The 21206-nt window shown below is 39.7% G+C and overlaps 1 protein-coding gene across 2 annotated transcripts; it reads right to left on the bottom strand.

Annotated features, from left to right (window-relative positions):
- Nucleotides 1–1164: 1164 nt before the first annotated feature.
- C4BPB (complement component 4 binding protein beta) lies at nt 1165–11767 on the bottom strand. 2 transcript variants are annotated; one of them, XM_010365644.2, is made up of 6 exons: nt 11419–11767; nt 10372–10545; nt 9030–9206; nt 4203–4296; nt 2550–2664; nt 1165–1369 (listed from the first exon to the last, which is right to left on the bottom strand). In XM_010365644.2, exons 1-6 carry the CDS (start codon nt 11474–11476, stop codon nt 1229–1231), a joined length of 759 nt encoding a protein of 252 aa, XP_010363946.1. In that variant the 5' UTR covers nt 11477–11767; the 3' UTR covers nt 1165–1228. The 2 variants fall into 2 exon arrangements, with proteins under 2 accessions (XP_010363946.1, XP_010363947.1); XM_010365645.2 differs by having other exon boundaries at nt 10372–10542; nt 11419–11766.
- Nucleotides 11768–21206: the final 9439 nt, after the last annotated feature.

A 21206-nucleotide genomic window follows, 5' to 3' on the forward strand; every position in this document is an offset into this window, starting at 1 on the left:
CTACTCAGGAGGCTGAGGCAGGAGAATTGCTTGAACCCAGGAGGTGAAGGTTGTGGTGAGCTGAGATCGCGCGCCATTGCACTCTAGCCTGGGCAACAAGGACGAAACTCTGTCTCAAAAAAAAAAAAAAATTATTGTCTTACTCCATTTGTCAAATATTCTTTCCATCAGGAATGAGCTCCTTAATCTTTGTCTCCAATTGTCACTCACTTTTGAAGGCCCAAATAACTGTGACTTCTTCCTTGACGATATTCTTGCCTCCTCCTCCCAGACAGAAGTGAACCTCCTCTCACCTGAGCTGTAATAGCCCACTGTAGTCTGAAAAATGTTTAGTTCATTCTAACCACTCTAAAAGAATGCTATGTGTGTGTCTGCTAGTAGACTCCGGGGTACTTAAGAGTCCATCTTTTATTCCCCTTCATAACTCTACCTAGCGATTTTCCATTATTTCAAGCTGGCTTATATATTTTGGTTGCATTTTATCCAGATATCATATGTGTTCCAGGTAGCAGTCAGAATGAGAGGTGGGAGAAGCTTGTCACACCAGCTCAGTATGACATCTTGATTGAAAGCCTTGGGATTCTTATTCCTTCTACCCTTTAAAAAAGGACAATTTAAGTAAAAAATAGTTTAAAATTTTTGTTTCTAAAAAAGAGAAGAAATATATTCACTTGTGTTGCACCATCTCTAATCTACCATGCAGGACGAGGTTTCATTCAAGAGGCAGTAAGCGATTTTCCCGCAGAAGACTTGGAAACCTGTTTCCATAAGCCAGATGTGGGCAAGACTGGGAGGAGAGTTTGGGTCTTAGCTCTCCTTCTGTCCCAGTGTGTCATTTTTAAGGATGTAACTATTCTAAACATCTTTTCCAAAATGGAAGGTTAATTTTTGCCTAATAAGTTGCAGTTAGTTTTGGTTTCCTAATTCATGGTCTCGTGTTAAAAGACAGGGTACACTCTCGGCTGAGATCAGAGTTTCCCCATTCTCCTTACAGACTGGAAATTAAGCCCTCTATGCTCCAATAATATGTTGCTAATTCTGGCCTTAGACAACCACTACATTTGGCCTTTTCACATTCTGAGAATAACACACACACACACACACGGTGCATTATACAACTGCAGTTGGCAATTTCAGCCCAATAAGAGGTACATCTGAAACCAATTTCAGAACCAAGAAGAAATTTTATTCATAGGTTTATTTCTATTACATCTGCTCAGCTGCAGTGTTACAACAATTTTGCCTTCAACTCAGCTTTCTTCAGCTCCAGAGAATATTTTAGCTCCTCCATTGTCATGCCACTTTCCTTTAATTGTTGCATAAAGTTCTCTATGGCTTCACAGAGGTCCTTACGCTCCTGAAAGGCAAGCTGAAGAAAGAAAATATTTTACAAGTTACAACGTAAGGACTGAGACCCAGCTATATACTCTGAAGCCAGTGAGCAGCAGTTAGCTCTCTGAATGGGGGCTCAGAACCTGGCTAGCTTAAGTAAAGATTTGGGTTTTCAACATGATGAATCACTTATATCTTCTGGCTTAAATATACTTATTAATATTATCCCAATAATAAAGATGTACTAAAAGAAGAATCTCAATGAAAATGGATCTGTTCAGTGTTGTTTGTTTAGTTTTGGAGTCTAGAAGGATTTTAGAGACTTTTCCAATTATCACACATTGTGCTTATGTGCCTTGCTCTATAACAGGGATCCCCAAACCCAGGGCCACAGACCAGTACTGGTCCATGGCCTGTTAGGAACTGGGTCACACAGCAAAAGGTGAGCAGTGGGCAGGCAAGCAACGCTTCAGCTGTATTTATAACCACTCTGCCTTGCTCACATTGCTGCCTGAGCTCCACCTCCTGTCAGGTCAGTGGTGGCATTAGATTCTCCTAAGAGCGTGAACCCTATTGTGAACTGCTCATGCGAGGGATCTAGGTTGACTCCTCTATGAGAATCTAATGCCTGATGATCTGTCACTGTCTCCCATCACTCCCAGATAAGAATCTAATGCCTGATAATCTGTCACTGTCTCCCATCACTCCTAACTAGATGGGACCCTCTAGTTGCAGGAAACAAGTTCAGGGCTCCCACTGATTCTACATTATGGTGAGTTGTATAATCATTTTATTATGTATTACAATGTAACAATAATAGAAATAAAGTACATAATAAATGTAATGCACCTGAATCGTCCTCAAACTATCCCCACTCTCCCCACCCCCATCTGTGGAAAAGTCGTCTTCCATGATACCCATCCCTGGTGTCAAAAAGGTTGGGGACCACTGGTCTATAAGGCACATGAGACAACAACTTCTACCAACAGGGTCTCATGAGGTATTTGTGATGATGGTGGCGAATGGGAACTTCCAACTTCCATTTACAAAAATGTGAGCTAATAGTTTGTGAGCCCCTTCTATAGCCAGACCAAGGCCAACCCATTCAAAAACAAAATATCCCACATTAAACAGATATATACGGAGCATATGCCAGGAGTGATGCCAGGTCCTGGAGATCCAGCTGTGAACAAGATAGACACGAGCCACCTACTTACAAGTGCCTTCTCACACTCTGGTTTGGGAGCTTCCTGGATCAATTCGCAGACTGGAAGTGCACTGCTCCACTCCCCATCAATGCACTGCTGCTCCTGCATGCCCACTAAGTAGTACCTGAAGGGAAATTAGAACAATGCTTAGCTTTTCCACTTTCTGAATTTGGTAATGGAGACTGGTTTTGTGTAGTTGTTTTTCAGTATTTCATGCTGTGATAGAATCCACCTCCCCGCCCTTGAGTCTCAATGCATGCTTCATTTATCTCGGTATTTCAAAGCAGTTCAAAGTAAAACCATTCTCCTGGAGGTGGGGAGGACCTAAGTGAAGAGTCAACCCATAAAACATAGAGAAGTGAGAGATTCTGAATGAGGTGTTTACGCACACAGGTTTTGGGTGGGGAGAGTGATAGAAGCACTGTATCATTCAATAACCTAAAAAGGCATCTGGCATCTAAGCTCTAGAAAGGAGTAGAAAGTAAGAGACAGCCTGCAAATAAATCTCAGCGAAGGGGCTAAAAAGGAGCAAAAGCTTTTAAACAGAAAAACATGAGAGTTGCCTGCAAAGTGTATTGAAGGTATATAATGAGATTGAAATGCCAGTGAGGCCACATGACTCTGAGTTAATTAGGGGGCTTTAAGGGTCTACACAGTAAGTCTTTATATTTTTGCACTTCCGTATTTGTTTTTTAGCATTTATATTCTCTGATTTTTTTTTTTTTTTTTTTTTTTTTAGAAAAACATATATTTTAGGGCAGGCATGGTGATTCATGTTTGTAATTCCAGCACTTTGGGAAACCAAGGTGGAAGGATCACTTGAGCTCAGGAGTTCAAGACCAGCCTGGGCAACATAGGGAGACTCCGTCTCTACAAAATCCTTAAAAAATTAGCCAAGCATGGTGGTCCATGCCTGTAGTCCCAGCTATTAGAGAGGCTGAGGTGGGAGGATCACGTGAGCCTAGGAGGCAGAGGTTGCAGTGAGCTATGAGTACACCACTGCACTCCAGCCTGGGTGACAGAGGGAGACACTGTCTCAAAAACAACAACAACCAAAAAAAAAAAAAAAACCCATACATTTAATTAATTTATTTATTTAGTTTTAAAACAGAGTATCACTTCTCCACCCAGGTTGAAGTGCAGTGGCACCATCTAGGCTCACGGCAACCTCCACCTCCTGGGTTCAAGCAATTCTCATGCCTCAGTCTCCTGAGTAGCTGGGATTACAGGCATGCACCACCATGGCCAGCTAATTTTTGTATTTTTAGTAGAGACGAGGGTTTTGCCATGTTGGCCAGGGCTGGTCTTGATCTCCTGACCTCAAGCAATCCACCCACCTTGGCATCCCTAAGTGCTGGGATCACAGGTGTCAGCCACCACGCCCAGCCAAACCCATACATTTAAAATAATTTATCTTGTCTTGGTAAAGAGAAGAAAGAGCTACTTGCACTGGGGTAAGTAGGATACTTTAGTAGGATCAGTCCATCTTCTAGGGATTGAGGAGAGCTGGCAGAGGGCCAAAGCAGCTCTCAAAATCAGAATGAGTTCAGAATCCTGCAGCAGTAGGAAATCAGATGACCAGGTGGACACAGGCTGGGTTATTCCCAAAAATAATGCTGCCAAGGGGCAAGATCTGGCACTTGACAAGCTGTGTTCACTTACCTGTCTTCACAGTAATAACTAATGGTGGATCCTAAGGTGAAATTATCTCCTTCAAAATAGCCATGAGCTGGATTCCCAGGAGGGTCACAGTCCCCTGACAGAAAGGAGTACAGAAGTGACAGCTGTGAGCGCCAGGCATGCTCAATGAACAGCACCCCTAATTGCAGCTGTTTATGCCAGCACCTGACATCCTCAGAGCAACACCTGTGGGATCTTGAAACATGTTCTTCATTCATTTCCTTCTCTTCTAAATCATATTTGTCCATGGGAAAGAGCTTTCCCCCAGCTTATCTTCTGAGTTAGTAGGGATTTGGGAGTATTATCTGACTAGCAGGAGCTCAGGGAAAGAAATTTTAAGTTGTAGAGAAGCTAATCATTAACGTACAAGAAAATAAAAATTGGGCCATAGGTGAAGGCTGAAGAAATAACTCCATGAGAGAGGAGATGAAGTGTGTGAGCTCAAATGGAAGCTGACATCCCCTGGATAAGAGTTGTGAAGCATGAGTGTATTAATTAGTCCATCTCACATTGTGATAAAGAAATACCTGAGATTGGGTAATTTATAAAGAAAAGAGGTTTAACTGGCTCGCGTTTCTGCAGACTGTACAGGAAGCATGGTGCTGGCATCTGCTCAGCTTCTGGGGAGGCCTCGGGAAACTTACAATCATGGCAGAAGGCAAAGGGGGAGCGAGGCATCTCACACAACTGGAGCAGGAACAAGAGAGAGAGGGAGGAGGTGCTACACACTTTTAAACAACCAGATCTCATGAGAACTCACTCGCTGTCACGAGGACAGTACCTAGGGAGATGGTGCTAGACCATTCATGAGAAATCCACCTGCATGATCCAGTCACCTCCCACCAAGCCCCACCTCCAACACTGGAGATTACAATTCAATATGAGATTTGAGCAGGAACACACATCCAAACTGTATCAAGGAGAGTATCAGAAAAAGGGGAGAAGGTGGGAGCAGGGGCTCACACCTGTAATCCCAGCACTTTGGGAGGCCGAAGTGGGTGGATTATCTCAGGTCAGGAGTTTGAGATCAGCCTGCCCAACATGGTGAAACCCAGTCTCTACTAAAAATACAAAAATTAGCCCAGTGTGGGTGAGTGCCTGTAATCCCAGCTACTTGGGAGGCTGAGGCACAAGAATCGCTTGAACCTGGGAGGTGGAGGTTGCAGTGAGCCAAGATCATGCCACTGTACTCCAGCCTGGGCAACAGAGCAAGACTCTGTCTCTAAAGAAAAAGACATAGGGAAGAACATGGCTGGAAGGGAAGAGGACGAGTCTGTGGAACTGTGGAAAGAAAGCAGGATGATGTATTAGGAGTTGTGAGTCTTGATACTGACTCTTCCACTAGCTATGTAGCACTAAAGCCATTTTGCACCTCTTGGCTTCCTTCCTAATATTACAGATAAGCAGGTTAAATAATGCCATCTCTAAGGTCCCAGTCAGCTCTGAGACCACAGGACACTAAACATGTCGATCAAAAATAGTGGCTAACAATGATTATGTAGGTGTATATTTACTGAAAAATAAAAGTCTTCTAAACAAATCGTTGAATAAAAACAGCAGATCATGAAAGAGTATATATAATATTATTTTTGTAAATCATGGTTACACAAACATAAGCACAGAAGAAAAGTATGTAAAGTTATATGCCAAAATACTTAATGCCCTTATCCTTAGATGGTAGGCTTGTAGATAATTGGTCCCATCTTTTATTTTCTATATTTTTCTACAACAAAGGTGTATTAATATTACTTATGCAGTTAATACACTGTAATTTTTTAAAGCTCAAAGACTGAGCTCAAAGGCTGAATAGAGGAAAGCAAGAAGAATTTCCAGGAGTTGTTCGGGGGATTCCAGTCCACCAGAGTTCTGGTAACTTTTATGAGTACAATTTTGAACAAAAGGAGACAATGTGGTAAACAGAAAGAATAAACAGAAAGAATATGGTTTATTCAAAAACCTAGGGAGCTCATCCTAGATTTAGATAATGAAGTGACATAAAAAGACAGGGATTCTGTGGTTAAGAGCTAGAATAGAAACTACTGAATTAAAATAGAGTAAAACAGAAAATATTTGGAAGAAATAAGGAAATACTTGAAACTTGTGTCAAGCTAATGACATAAAATGATATTATATGCATGTAATTTAACTGCATATATAATAGTATGTGTATGCATGTTTTAAGTAACCCCAAATTCCCTCATGTAAGAGCATATATAGTTTGTGCTCTTAAACTGTCTGTCTTTATTATTTCTTTCTTTCTTTTTTTTTTTTTTTTTTATTTTAGAGACAGGCCTCACTATGTTGTCTAGGCTGGCCTCAAATTTCCGGACTCAAGCTATCCTCCTGCCTTAGCTTCCCAAGTAGCTGAGACTAGCTGGGACTGCAGGTGTGCACTTCCATGCCTGGCTTTTATTATTTTAGTAGCTACTGCCAAAATACATCCAAATAGTGATAGCACTTTACACTCTTACTGACATAAATGGTTATTTCCTCAGATCATGAATGATATTAAATTAAATCCATCTTTTCATTTTTTGCTATTCTGCTCAATAAAAGATGTATATCTAATTTTAATTTCCAGTTCTATAATCATTTGTAATGTTCGGTATCCATTCATATAATCAGGAAATAGAAGTGCTGTTTAGGGCCATTCTTTTGGAATTGCTGTCCTTACCTAACTTTGCTTATTTTCTATTGGGTTGTTTATTCCTTACTGATCTCTAGGGGATCTTTGTTTATTAAAAACATTAACTTTTAACCATCAAATATGTTGCAAATACTTTATTCAAGTCCGTTATCTTTTAACTTTTATGATGTCTTTTAGTATGTAGAAGTTTTTCTTTTAAAAATTTAACTAAATCTGCCCATTTTCTTCCTTTATGACTTCTGAGTTTTATGAAACTGCTTAGGAAGGCTTTCCCCATCCCAGTGCAATAAATATATTATCTCGTTTTCTTTTAATGATTTAATAGTTTGGCTTTTTATAGTTATATATTTAAAATACTTTTGGAATGTATTATGAATATGGTGTGAGCTACAGCCCTAACTTTGTCTTCTTCCAAATAGATAATTATTCCATTACATTGAATAGACTTTTCCTCCTGATTTAATCTGTTCTACTTATTTGTACCTATACTTTGCTATTTTAATGACATATAATTTGTAGTACCTACAGTTTGCCATTTTAATGCTATTGTGCTCATAGTAACTTTGTAGTACATTTTACTATCTAATACGGCAAGTATTCCTTTCCCTTTGATCCAGTCAAATATATACATCATTCATCATTTTCCCAAAAATATTTATAATGTTAGATGTCTACCTTACCAGAGGAGATTCTTTAATTGGTGTTTTCTTCATATTTTTGAATTTAAAATTCTGGTAAGCATTGCATTATAATACTAAGTCTACACATCCAAGATCACACATGTCTTTTCTTTCATTCAAGTCTTGTTTTTTATCTTCCAGTAAATTTTCATATAGATTTTGTGAATAGAATTATTTTTACATTTCAAATTCAACTAATAATTATTAATAGAAAATAAAAACATTGATTTTTTTCAATATTTATTTTGTATCCAAGTATGTATTATATATTTTAGTAGAATTTCTTGGATATTTGAAGTATGTTCTGCAAATAATGGCATCCTGTGATCCAGCAATCATTTTAGGAATCTATCCTATAGAAATAACATAGTAGCCGGGCACGGTGGCTCACACCTGTAATCCCAGCACTTTGGGAGGCCGAGGCGGATGGATCATAAGTTTAGGAGTTCAAGACCAGTCTGGCCAAGATGGTGAAACCCCGTCTCCACTAAATTACAAAAATTAGCCAGGCGTGGTGGCAGACACCTGTAACCCAGCTACTCGGGAGGCTGAGGCAGGAGAATCACTAGAACGTGGGCGGTAGAGGTTACAGTGAGCCAAGATCGCACCACTGCACTGTGGCCTGGGCAATAGAGCAAGACTCCATCTCAAAAAAAAAAAAGAAAGAAAGAAAGGACAACGTAGACATAAGAATATGTGTGTGTATAAAATACTCATTTCAGCATTGTTCCTAATAGGAAAAACGTTAAAATAATATGAGAGCCATATAATAAATTATGACATACACACATGCAGTTATTAAATAGTCAGCAATAGAGCTATATGGACTGGTCTGGGAAAATGGTCATGTACATAGTTACATGAAGAAAAGCAATTTAAAAATATGTATAGTAAGTCCCATTTCTATAGGTATATTCATATATATATACATACACGCAAAATGGCATTTAATGCTTATTTAATTTAAATATTTCATTTGTGTGTGTTTGTTTTAAATGTCTGTATAAACATAAGAAAAAGTCATGAAATAAACACACCTAACTTACTAACTCTGAAAGATATGAATTGTAGTGATAGAAAGAGGGTCTTTAGCCTCTTGTAGATAATTTTGCAATAGATGAGTTATGATCTTTTCCCCCTGTTTTGTGTTTACTTTTCAAACAAAGACCTTAAATCATTGTCTTGAAATTGAAAAATAAAATAGTCAATGCTCCAAACTACCCTGCATTAGACCTAGTAGGACAGGACCCCTATTTGAGAAGGAAAAAAGTGTGCTTTGGATGCTGTTCACTGCAATGGAATGTATTCTCTTGAGGTGAGATTTGGTTCTGTGAGCTCCACTCGTTTCATGGCTGTCTGCTAGATCTTAAGCCTGTCCCTGATACAAAAAAAGAGAAAAGCATCCCAGGGATGTGGCAAATGTCTAAGTTTACACTACTAATCAGTATTTTGGGGATTCTTGATGGCTTCTCTTGTACTTACTACTTTTGCAGATGGGAAAGGGAGGTGCCCAGGTGTGGTCCTCTAGACACTGGCTCCAATTGCTGCCCTTGAGGATGTAGTGGTCATTGCACTTAAATGTGATTTTGTCACTTACATTCGCAGGCCCCGAAGTACTGAACTCGCCATTCAGCAGCACAGGATCAGGACAGTGGCCCACTGAAGAAGAAAATAAGCAATAATCTGAAAGGGCAAGGCTGAAGGCCAACACAGCAAAGGCCAGACCTCATCAGTCTTCAGTGAGAAAACAGCAAATTAGAGCTAATACTGCACATTTTTAATTGGGTGAAGTACCTGGTACTGCCATATCAATGCAGAATGAAAAAAAAGAGGAGATCGACCTAAGTACATTAAAAAAGAGCTTTGTCATGCACAAGAACAACATGAATTGGCAACTGAAAGTAATTAATTACATAACTGAAAGTTACCAATAGTATGCTTATTGTACTGTCATATTAAGCATGGCTCAAAATTCATGAGCCTATGTTTGAGGCAAGTATTTCCTTCCCTTTCATCCAGCCAAATATACACTTACTTAGCATTTTTTATTTTGTTGTTCTTTTTCCCATGGCGTGGAAAAAGACAGGAGAGAATGCACAGGGATATGAGTTTGGTTATATGAATGAAGGATCATAGTATCGGTATGCTCTACTCTAGGTATACAAGATAACTAATGCAACTATTCTTTTAAAAACTAGTAGTAACAAATAGAATATGGATTAATTATTCCCCATCTCCACAGAGGATGTCAGAAATGGGTTTTGTGACCTTAAGCAAATCAGCTGGATCTCAATTATCACGTTGGTAAACTGAGAATACAAACTATTCCCAGTTCAAAAGTTATATGATAGGTGAAATAAAATGATATGATGTACTTTCTTCAAAATAATAAAGTGAGGGTATACATGAAACAAGATTAGTCTTGTGTGGATAATTGATGAAATTATATGATGAATCTCTATGAGTGAATTTGACTCTTCTGTCTTTTGTAGACATTTTAAATTTTCCATAACATAAACATTTTTAAAGCAATATAAAGTTAAACAAATTACAGCAAAAAAAAATAGTTCTAATATCTGGAAGAAATTATTGCTTTCCCATAGAGGGAATTGATTCTATTAATTCAACTAAATTAATACTGATCAAGATCTGATCATGGAGCTTCCAAGAGAAGCTCTTCCACTAGAGTGCTTTAAAATAAGTCTCCTAGAAATTGAGAATTTTTGTTTTCTTATAAAGTTTTACCATGGCCTATAGGAAGTAGGATGTGAAGGAGTAAAACAGGATATCAAGATGGGCAAAGATACAGAAAGATCTAACTTACAGCGGCACTCAGTAGTGGTGTTATCCCACTCCTTAGAGGCATTGCAAAAAAGGGTCTTCTTTCCTACCAGGTGGTAGCCCTTGATACAAACATAAGTCCCCAGAATCTGTCCTTCCACCTCCTTTGCGATAAATATGCTATTATTCACTGGAGGAAGTTCTGGACAGTGCTCTGCTGGAAGGAAGAAGAAAACAGATCCATTTGGCATATCATGTGCTGTCAGGGAGCCCTTATTAGATTTCCCCATCCTCGTGTCTTTTTGCTGGATTATTGATCCTGATTCCTGTACTCTTCCATGTCCATGTACATCCATGTCCTTCCCTTCCAATGGATTTCCACAGATTTCTTTTTTTTGTTTTTGTTTTGTTTTGTTTTTTGAGATGGAGTCTCACTCTGTCACCAGGCTGGAGTGTGATCTCGGCTCACTGCAAACTCTGCCTCCTGGGTTCACACCCATTCTCCTGCCTCAGCCTCCGGAGTAGCTGGGACTACAGGGGCCCAGCACCATGACCGGCTAATTTTTTGTATTTTTAGCAGAGACGGAGTTTCACCGTGTTAGCCAGGATGGTCTCAATCTCCTGACCTCGTGATCCGCCCACCTCGGCCTCCCAAAGTGCTGGGATTACAGGCATGAGCCACTGCACCCGGCCAGATTTCCAAAGTTTAATTTCCAAAAGTATAACAGGAATTTTACTCAAATTTCAGCCACAAGTTATCCACTTCTAAACAAATAGTCCCCTACCCAAATAGCGGTCCTGGAGTTTATAACAAGTAAGACCTCCCAGGATTTTGAAATTGGTACTCTTTTTGCTCCCAGAACAGAAAGGGAAAGTAAACAGTAACCACCCACTTCAGAGATCAGGGTCATCATTAAATGTATACTAAGCTCCTATTGAGTGCAGAGCATTAGGCCAATTTGAGATTTTTTCAATAGAAGAATAAATATTAGAAATGTAAACTTCCTTAAAGCTCTACACAGAGTTCCTCAAAACCCCGCAAACTGACACCAAATGCCTGGTAAGCTGAGTTGAAGGAAAGCATACATACCATCTGAAGCAGAAACCCACCATGCAACCATAAGACAGCACGCACACCAAAAAAACATCTGGTGATCAAAGTCCTCACCCCAGGCTGGAATTTCCCCAGCCCAGACACCTGGTTGGAAAAACAAAATAGATCTTCTAACACTGCTTAAGATCAGCCCAACCACCTCCTTTCTAGAGAAGAGGTTATATTGATTTCCCCTCCCTGAAGAAAACGAAAAGAAAAAATCTTATGACAGGAAATCAGAACAGTTGTAAGGAAGCTGGTATAGGGAGGAACTGCAAAAATACAAAGGGACGATAAAAGAGCTGCCAGGTTTAAACCTCAGTTTCAGAAATTTCCTGGTTTCTGGGAATGCAAATCCATTTGACCAGTCTTTTCCAACTGCAGGCTTATCCTTCCCCAACAAACGTGGGCCAAATGGTCTTGCCATGACCTTGACTTCTGTCAATATTTGCCAATGTTTACAGTCCACCTTCTGTAACTCTGACCAGCACTGGGGAAAGAGAACAGGCTGTCAATCCCTGGTTCTTGCCCAGGTGGGACCCAATTTTGAATGCTACCTCATCCTCCTTTCCTGAATACCAGATATCCTAAGGCTGTAAGCGGCACCGAAGACAGAAAGTTCAAGGAAGTAAACTAACCTTACCTGTCCGTCCCTCCAGAGCTATGGCTTCCCAGCAAGGAGCTGGTCTTAACTGACTCCAAACTTGAGTGCTCCAAAGTCCTGCAGTGACCCATTGTCCTCGCTTGCCAGGCCTGTACCCAGGCTTCCTACTTGGTGGCTCTTCCAGGGACGGGATTTGGCCTGAGTCCAGAGTTAACTGAATGAGTAAAGAGAGAGGTGAGGGGAATGCTTTGGTCTCAGGAATTAAGGCATGTAAAATTGTTTTGAGGGCTCCCATGTCATCTTGCTTATGACTACTAGAACACTTCTTTGGTTCTCTGTGCTCCAATTATGAAACTGGGGTAAAATTCCTACAAAATTTCAGGTTTTAATAGAAAATAAAGCATTAAGGACACAGTAAGGTTGTTAATGTTCTTCTCTTCCCCACCCATTATTACTATTTGTAATGATTAATCTATGTCTTTCTCCTGAAAGGAATCAGCATATGCCACCCCCAAATATTTGGCATAAAGATTCGTTTAAGCTGAAGATATTTGAGATTCAGTGATATGGAAAGGAACAGAGCTTTTTGGGGCTTTCCTTATCTGACTAAAGGCAGCAACCTTGGAGATAAGGTTGCCATCAATTCCTTTTCAGGACAGATCTATCCTGGAAGGGAGAGCATGAGTGAAACATATTTCATATTCCTTCTCCAGGGAAATTTCATGGCCTTGAAGGAGACAGAAAGAACACTCGTACTTATATACACAAACATTATTAAAAACTTTCAAATTTCCTACTTTTCCCCTGAAAACCCACTTAACTTTCCAAAAAATAATCTGTTTTCTTTTTTGTTTGAAATGGTGACTTGGTATGATCTCGGCTCACTGCAACCTCCGCCTCCTGGGTTCAGGCGATTCTTGTGCCTCAGTCTCCCAAGTAGCTGAAATTACAGGCATGCACTACCATGTCTGGCTAATTTTTGCATTTTTAGTAGAGACGGAGTTTCACCATGTTGGCCAAACTGGTCTCAAATTCCTGACCTCAAATGATCCACCCGCCTTGGACTCCCAAAGTGCTGGTATTGTAGGCATGAGCCACCGCACCTGGCCAGTAATCTGTTTTCTTATAAGTGCCTTTCTTCTCCCCACCTTCATCTATTAAGATGATGTATAAGCCCCAATTCTAAACAACTTTTTGAATTACTCATCACTGAGTTTTCCCACATATACTCATGTTACATGTATAAACAGAATTTTCTCTCCTGTTAATCTGTCTTAGTCTAATTTGCAGGTCCCAGTCACTGAATATAATATGGTAGAGGAAAGGTGTTTTTTTCCTCCCCTTCATTCCCACAGGAAACTGCTAATTCCAGGACAGGGTTTGTGTCTGATTTGTATTTGTATTCCCTTCCACGGTGCTTCGTATTGCAAAGCAGTTGTCTGTTAAATGAATGAAAGTAATGCAGAAATAAATGAAGAAAACACAGTCATCCAGAAACTCTACCACAGCCCTCAAAATCCATATGATCACTTGCCATTTATCACATGCTGCCTTATGATTTTTTATGTCTTACTTTTTCTCAACTAATATGCAAATTCCTATAGTGTAAGCACCCTCTAAGATATGATTTTCAAAAAGTTAAAAATATGACACTTAAGTAAATGTAAGAGGAAATGTATCAAAGATTTAATTCAGCTCATTAATGAGGAAACATTCAGATGCTACAACTGGTTCAAAGAATTTGAGGAATAGGAATACATGTAGTCTGTCAGTCAAAAGCATTCTGAAGTGACCTTTCCAATAGATACAAAACTGGTTAATATCCTACAGAGTAACAAACTGTAATATTTGCAATTGGCTTTTCTATCTGGTGGAAAGTAATTAAAACAAAATGGACAAAATATATTTGCTCTACTATAATCAGGAATTATTTGCATTATTCTCAGATAAGAATCATTTGCATTCCTATCAATTTACTGCAAATTAACCTCTATGCTTCAAGAGTTCTAAAAGAGCCTAATTAATATAAAGTCAATCAGAGTCACATATCCTGTGAATTGATCATCTCCAGAAGGCCTGCTAGAAAATGCCCAGGAATCCATTGAGCATTTACTCCAGTGATCTCTTTTTGCCAAAACTAAGCTTTCAATAATTTTTCTTTACATACCCCATGTTCTACTTCTTGAAGAATGAATGTTCTTCAGTATCTTTTATAGATTTATATACAGAATGTTTGTACAATAAATTATTTTAAAAAGGAAAAAAAGTCTAGTTTAGCCCTACATAAATATGGATGTAAAATAGGACATGTACTACAGCAAATACTTGCAAGTAATTCTTCATCTTAATGACTTACTTCAGATTTAGAACTATTAGGACTTTAGAAACCATATTGCTTATACTATTGTCTTACTAATATTTCTCCATAAAATATAAAAATACAAAAATATTCACATAAAGTGGGCTATATAGAGACAATAAATAGCATCATGAAGTTTGGGCCAAGTTTTTTCTGTCAAATGAGTTAGAAGAAAACTCTGCCTCAAAGGTTTTTGGATTTTAGAATTACAGATTAAAGAGAGAAACAGAGAGTGATCAAAAGAGAGAGAGTAATATGGTGGGTCTTGGGAGAGAGGCAGAATCAGATATAGATGCAGAGAGATAGAGACGCTTAGGAAGGGGTGTCTGGGGACTCTGAAGGACAAGTCTCCACCTGGCACAGCCATTGTCCCCCCACCCCAACCCCGCTCTTCTTCCTCAGCCCTCTCTCTGCAGAACGAGCAAGAGCATCAGAGACAGAGATGGAGACAAAAGACAGACAGAGGAGACACTGACAGAGTGAATCAGAGAGAGACAGAAATAAAGACAGAGACAGAGGAATTTCTCCTCTTCCCTCTGCCTCTCTCCTCCTCTCCCCAACACCTCCCCCTTCACCACCTTCCTGCCTCCCTTTGCTCCCTTTCCAAGCCTGCATGTTCTTCAGGGCTTTCCCTCAGCTCCAGGACAGGGTCCTCCTGGAGCTCCTGATGGGTGAATATTTACACCGCAAGAGTAAATAAAGATTAGAGGCTTATAGATTTTACTATGAGTATCCAAAATTAGGTAAATTAACAAATGAGCATTTGCAGGCTCTTTTATTCCTTTGAACATTAAAAGACAATTGGATCTATGCCAGATTGTTTCCTGAAGAACTGGGGTAATAGGTCAGGTGAAACTGTTGTTCTCAGACCCGTTTCATTGCTTTACAATGGAACGGGCAAGCTGGGCATAGTGGCTCATGCCTGTAATCCCAACATTTTGGGAGGCCAAGGCAGGTGGATGGCTTGAGCCCAGGAGTTCGAGACCAGCACAGCAAGACCTCATATCTACAAAAAAAAAATGAATATATTCACATATATATGAATATATTCAAATATATGTGAATATATTCAAATATATGTGAATATATTCAAATATATGTGAATATACTCAAATATATTCAAATATATGATATATATTATGTATCATATATTCATATAGGAATATATATGAATATATGTGAAATATATGTGAATATATGTGATATATAATCTATATCATATATATGAATATATTCATATATATTTGAATATATTCATATATATGATATATGTTATATATCATATATATTTAAATTCATATATATTTGAATATATTCATATATTTGAAAACATTTATATATATGAATATATATATTAGAATATACATATGCATATATACATTAGACAGGCACAGTGGCATGTGCCTGTAGTCCTAGCTACTTGGGAGGCTGAGACAGGAGGATCACCTGAGTCCAGGAGATCAAGGCTTCAGTGAGCTGTAATTGCACCACTGCACTCCAGTGTAGGCAACAAAGCTAGAACCTGTTTCAAAACAAACAAAAAACAACAACAAAACACAAAGAAATGGGCAGATGGTAGTTAAAGGAAGAGATCAGGAGGCGAGGAAGGAGGAGTAGAAATATAAAAGTCAGCAATATCCAATCTGGGGGAAGAGTTATGGGAAGTTATAAAGGGGCACACACATTGCAGTGTGTGTAAGATTTTAGGAGAATTCAGGAAAGACTATTTTAAGAAGTTCTACAGGGTGTCATGAATGGATTCCCTTTGGTCTTTGTCAAGAGAATTCAGAAAAGATTTAAATTGCTCTTTTTTTTTTTTTTTTTTTTTTTTTTGAGACGGAGTCTCGCTTTGTTGCCCAGGCTGGAGTGCAGTGGCCGGATCTCAGCTCACTGCAAGCTCCGCCTCCCGGGTTCACGCCATTCTCCTGCCTCAGCCTCCCGAGTAGCTGGGACTACAGGCGCCTGCCACCTCGCCCGGCTAGTTTTTTGTATTTTTTAGTAGAGACGGGATTTCACCGTGTTAGCCAGGATGGTCTCGATCTCCTGACTTCGTGATCCGCCCGTCTCGGCCTCCCAAAGTGCTGATTAAATTGCTCTTCTAATTGTTTTTTACACGTTGGGTTGATGTTTCTTGAATGCTTCAACAAAACAACCCGGGCCAGAAAAAGTGTTGGGGGTGCACAGACACATAGTCAAACTTATGAACAAGGCATTTGAGGTTGGGGCATGGAAAAATACTGAGGCACTGTGTGTGTTATTTGTGCGTGAGAATGTAATTCCTTGACCCTGAAAACAGGACAAGAAGTGGAGTGTGCGGTAAGGAACACTGAAAACAGCCCCCTGAGAATTCGGTTTGAGTGCTTTTACAAGGCCACACGTGTCTCACGATCTGACCTCAAAAAGCCATCTAGTGGATGTTTATGGTTTAACAAGCCCTTTCAATAAATAATGGTGTTCAGACACTGCAGCGGACTCTCGGAAGAGCTGCCCCCTGCCCCGCTCAGCTGGAATTTTCTAAGAACTCATTCTTGGCATTCACTGCAAGCTATAAGCTTTGCAAAAAGTAGCCTGAAGGCAGATTCCATGAGAACATAAATTTTAAAAAGAATTTTTAAAAATCAAATTGTTCATGAAACACTGTAGAATAAGCTTTAATTGTGAATTTAGATGGACCTGCACTGTGGCAAGATCAGAGGTGATGCATTGTTACTCTAAGTTTTAGGGGACCAGAATAAGTCACCTCAAAATATGCCCCTTTGGCATAAAGATTATTTTGAACTGCAGGCAAATGAGATGCAATGGAAGCAGAAAGAAGCCTTCCTGGAGCATCTCTTAGATGACTATAAGCAGAAACTTCTCAGGAATGAGGACTGCTGTAAGTCCCTTCTCCCTAGGGAGCTTTATGTCCATAAAGAAGCCAGTGGTCAAGACAGACCTACACAAACCTTCTCCATTAGTTTATTTCAGGTATTTGCCTTCTCAAAATTTGCAGCCCTAGAAACTCAACATTCTTTTCCTTTGTCTTGTCACTTCTCTACAAAGTTATTGCCCTTTTGTTAAGATGCTATATAAATCTAAGCTCTAACTCTCCTTTGAGTTACTCATCATGAGGTTCCTCCCAGGTGGGGTGTGCTGCACACATTAATAAATTGTTTGCGCTTTTCTTGTCAATCTTTTTTGTCAGTCTGATCTACAAGGTCCCAGGCAGAGAACTTAGGAGGGTAGAAAGAAAAATAATTGTTTCCTCTCTTACAAAGTAATGGCAGCCTAATTCCTCAAAGGCTACTGCTCACCTTGTTATAGTCCTTCAGACCTGCTGCAATGTTTCAATTACCTACTAAGGCAGATTGCTACTTCAATAGCTATTGAACCCTTCTTTGGGAACTAAACCCTAATTATAGCTGGCACAAAGTCACTTGGAATAAAAACATTCCAGCCTCCATGAAAGCTATATGTAGCCACTTGACTTTGTTTTGGCCAATGAGATATAAGCATAAGTGTGTTTGCAAAATCTAGAAAACATTCTTTTTTAATATTTAACTTTACAGTAGGTGTATATATTTATGGGTTACATGAGAAGGGAAATATCCTTAAAAGAAGTTGGTATGTCCTGTTGCCTTCTTCCTTCCTGCTGGCCAGAGTGTAAACATGTTTTCTGCAACTGGAGTAGCCACCTTCCTCTATGAAGTAGAATCCAACACATTGTTCTTTTTGAGTGACAGAGAGAGAGAGTCTCACTCTGTCATCCAGGCTGGAGTGCAGTAGCATGTCATAGCTCACTGAAGCCTCAAACTCCCAGGCTCAATCAATTCTCCTGCCTCAGCCTCCCGAGTAGGTAGGACTACAGGTGTGCACCACCATTCCTGGCTGATTTATTTTTTATTTTTGTAAAGAGGCGGTCTCACTATATTGCCCAAGCTGGTTTTGAACTCCTAGCCTCGGGCAATCCTCCTGCTTCAGCCTCCCAAAGAGCTGAGATTATCAGCCTGAACCAATGTGCCCATGGAGATGTTATTTTAGATTTACTGAAATCCACTGCTGAAACCAGCTCTAATCTAAAACACAGTTTGAGTGAAATGACTCAGGAATTTAAATTCAGAAAAGAATGTTTAACAGACTTTATTAAAGCATACTCTGACACAGCTTCCCTTCCCATCCATAAATTCTACAAATACAATGGATGAAAGAGGAGAGAACCCAGGAAGTGAAAACTAAATGTCAATGATAAGGTAAACATATCAGTAATGAAGGAAACCCAAATGGATAAACAAGTTATTCTCTGAAAGTAGGCTGGATGTTCGGTGGAGGGCATTAAACTTGTTGAGAATAGACCCCATTAGAGCTGCAACGCTGCTTCCCAGGCGTTCCTATGCTTCTGAAATTATTTTTGCTTAATTTCAGAGAAACTTTCCTATAGAATCTAATCTGATTTTCACAGGTAGAGTGTTGCATACAACCAAAACAGCATTTAAATGCCTTTGGGAATTCAGAAGAGTAGTTGTTCTGCCTGTAAAGGGCTGAAGGAATGCAGCTGACATTGGCTTGATGAGAATAAAAGAAGAAAGACCGTGCTTTGATGTTTTTAAGAGGAAGAAAATAGTACTCTCCATGATTACAGTGATGCTATCTCATTAAAAACCACGTTCTGAAATATCCCAGTGTGCAGTAAAAAATATTCCAGTACATCATATATTCCCCTCCTCCACTTAAATAATATCAAATGCATGTCACTGGATTATTTTTTCTTTTACATGTTAAAAGAGAGAAATGGACAAGAGAGTATGGACAGTATTACTTAGCTCCTAGTTTCCTACCCTGAGGTCCAAGAATGGGTTTCAGATCATAACCTCCATAAACTGTATGCAAAACCTATGTGTCAACCTTTTTCTGGGTAGACAGTCCTTAGCATGTCAAATTCTCAAATGAGTTCAAGAGAATGAATGAAGGTCAGATGGTACAAAAATACTTCTAGAGACCATAAACCTTGGTGATGGGCCACTGTCAGACTGCCACAGGAAGTACCCATGGGCTCATCACCTCCTGCCAAGTTCAAAACCAGCTTGGGCAACATAGTGAGACCCTATCTCTACAAAAATAAAAAATAAAAAACAAATAGCCAGGGCAAACTAGTGAACCTGAAGGTTGATGCTCCTCACAGTGAGTCCTAAGTGAAGACCCTGGAGAGGTCTAAGAAATGGTGTAATAATGAAACCTACAGGAGAAAGGCAAATAATGACCATCACCCAACACTGAAGTACTCTCTAAGTAATCGTTTTCTTTTTTTTTTTTTTTTTGGAGACGGAGTCTCGCTCTGTCGCCCAGGGTGGAGTGCAGTGGCCGGATCTCAGCTCACTGCAAGCTCCACCTCCCGGGTTTACGCCATTCTCCTGTCTCAGCCTCCCGAGTAGCCGGGACTACAGGCGCCCGCCACTTCGCTCGGCTAGTTTTTTGTATTTTTTAGTAGAGATGGGGTTTCACCGTGTTAGCCAGGATGGTCTTGATCTCCTGACCTCGTGATCCGCCTGTCTCGGCCTCCCAAAGTGCTGGGATTACAGGCTTGAGCCACTGTGCCCGGCCTCTAAGTAATCATTTTCTAATACTGTTATCTTTGCTAAGTTACCAGCAACATTTTAAAATAGTGTGGCATGTGTCTGTTGGGTCTTAACATTTACCTTGTTCTGAGATATGATTGGCTTTATAAAAATCTCGACAGTGTTGAGGTGTGTCACTCAGTAATGGTGCTCATTTACCTCTCTGTAAAACCCAGAGAATGATTCCAGACACCCCAGCCTTTTACAAATGATGGTTTGATGGCTGAATTAGAGAACACTTGCAGAAGTGCCTGGGGATATTTCCAAGGAAATTAAACCTTGACACCACATCCTCATTACTGTCAGTCCACCAGCTAGACTGTTAAAGCTCAATGTACATATTACCAGTCTCTCACCTGTTTTCAAATTGGAGAATTCATAGGCATTTTCATGCTATCAGAAGGACCCTTGAACTTAAAGAATTTGGAAATCCTCTGCTGTTATTATGAGCATTTCATTTTATCTCTATTTGCTATTGACCCCAAAAGAGTGTTCCAAGTTACTTTATCATATACATTTTTGTAACCATTATCCAACATTATTTGGTCAAGGTCATTCATGAGGACAAAAGCATCTCCAGTAGAAAGAGATGGGTTAGGTTACAAACCTGCTGTTAACCTTTCCTTTCCAATAATAAACTCTAGACAAAGGTCAGGGACTTTGTTTTAGTCACTGCCTGGCAGTAGTAGCTAAATATTTGTTAAATAAATAAATGAAACTCTAGGATGTCAATAACGCATGGTAGTTATAATCTTACTGATATCATTTTGAAATGCTGGTGGAACTTGAACTGGTTAAAATTACTAGTTGGAAATATACATACAATCTAATAATTTGAAAATCATTTTAAATAAGCTAGTTTCAAACACATTTTGGACAATGTTATTAGTATTTTTGCATACATATAATGTACCAAATGTTATCTTTTTGTGTGTTATCTTAAAAATTAGGCCGGGCGCGGTGGCTCAAGCCTGTAATCCCAGCACTTTGGGAGGCCGAGACGGGCGGATCACGAGGTCAGGAGATCGAGACCATCCTGGCTAACACAGTGAAACCCCGTCTCTACTAAAAAAAAAATACAAAAAACTAGCCGGGCGAGGTGGCGGGCGCCTGTAGTCCCAGCTACTTGGGAGGCTGAGGCAGGAGAATGGCGTAAACCCGGGAGGTGGAGCTTGCAGTGAGCTGAGATCCGGCCACTGCACTCCACCCTGGGCGACAGAGCGAGACTCCG

This window comes from Rhinopithecus roxellana, chromosome 8, assembly GCF_007565055.1.
Source record: "Rhinopithecus roxellana isolate Shanxi Qingling chromosome 8, ASM756505v1, whole genome shotgun sequence".
NCBI lineage: Eukaryota > Metazoa > Chordata > Mammalia > Primates > Cercopithecidae > Rhinopithecus > Rhinopithecus roxellana.